This window comes from Convolutriloba macropyga, unplaced genomic scaffold (assembly GCF_964194025.1).
Source record: "Convolutriloba macropyga unplaced genomic scaffold, txConMacr16.3 SCAFFOLD_6061, whole genome shotgun sequence".
In the NCBI taxonomy this organism is placed as follows: Eukaryota; Metazoa; Xenacoelomorpha; order Acoela; family Convolutidae; genus Convolutriloba; species Convolutriloba macropyga.
Genome location: NW_027450015.1, coordinates 10,001 through 11,331, shown reverse-complemented (window position 1 = coordinate 11,331; position 1,331 = coordinate 10,001). Strand labels below are relative to the sequence as shown.

Sequence of the window (1,331 nt, the reverse complement as noted above, 5' to 3'; positions counted from 1 at the left end):
GGAAGCGACCTCTGATCGTACTATCCCCATCCGGAAGCGACCTCTGATCATACTATCCCCATCCGGAAACGACCTCTGATCATACTTTTCCCAGACCGAAAGTGACCCCTGATCAGACCGTTCCCATCCGGAAGCGGCCTCTGATCAGACCATTCCCATGCGGAAGTGACCTATGATCAGACCATTCCCATCCGGAACCAAATCCCAGACCCTGTAATTATGGTCTGGGAACACACCGTGTGCGTTGGGCACCGGATGATCAGAGGTCACTTCCGGATGGCACCTCAACCTGGGGGAACTTGATAGAAATCAATTTACTCTGTAACTATTTTGTAACTGTTTCTACATTTGGGGCTCTTTAGGAGGTTATCCAAATCAGTACTTTTTGCTAAAAAAGGTAATCATGCTTTTAAAACTTCTGCTCTGTTTCAGCTGTACCCAACTTTGCAGTATAATGAACCTACCATCTTCAATCATTTCTGCAACTTCAAAATATTCACTACTCAAGCTAGCTATCTAAATATATAATTTAGCTGTGAAACTCCCAGGTTGAGGTCTGCACTTGACCTCGTTTAAGACGCAGATAGTTTTTAAACGCATACGAGGGGGGGGGGGGGGGGTGCGATATACGTACCTTTTAAGAACATCAACGAGTAACATAAACGTACCAACTACTTACGGTCAAGCCAAATTGTGCTCCCAGACGAGGTAATGCTTCTGGTTTATATTTTGACAAATGGGTTCCACAAACCTTTATTTGTGTAGCTTGTGTTTGGTTAGTGTCATTAAGGATGATGAGTTCAGCATTCATAGTGTCAATCTCACTGCTCTTCCCATTCAACACAGTCACTAACTCCTGCTCCCTCGTCTCCAACTCCTCCACTGTACCACTCATCTCACGCACACTCCTGCTCAGTTGACCATTCTTGTCCTAAAGAGAACGTCAAAATTTTCCAAGAAAGTATACTAGAAAAAATTGCCATGGCTCCATGACAGTAAATCAAAAAATACAGCAATAAGCTGCAAACACTTTCTCGACTTAAGTTCAGAGGCCTTTAATTTTTGTAATGATAAAATTTTTCCAACTGGTACCTTAACTTTTCAATTGATGCGTTAACTTTTGCTCTTCGTGAGAGCTGCTGAAGAAAACATTTTGGGGAAACCTATATTTTTTGGAATTGATTCGCAATTCTACAAGACAGAACTTATTTTTTAATGAGTTTCCAATTGAAACTCGACCGAATTATAATAAACTTATACAAAGCCAAATTTGGGAAGAAAGACAGAATTTGGGATTGCAGGTGCTAAACAGCCTGGGGATTTGCAAAGTG

The 1,331-nt window shown here is 41.8% G+C and overlaps 1 protein-coding gene across 1 annotated transcript in view; it reads right to left on the bottom strand.

Moving 5' to 3' along the window:
• Positions 1-623: 623 nt before the first annotated feature.
• The window catches only part of LOC142355548 (coiled-coil domain-containing protein 62-like), a 2,275-nt gene continuing 1,567 nt past the window's right edge, over positions 624-1,331 (bottom strand). Inside the window, exon 4 of the mRNA XM_075407677.1 lies at positions 624-931. Coding sequence (XP_075263792.1) covers positions 647-931 — 285 coding nt within the window. The 3' untranslated portion in view covers positions 624-646. The remainder of the gene's footprint in view (positions 932-1,331) is intronic.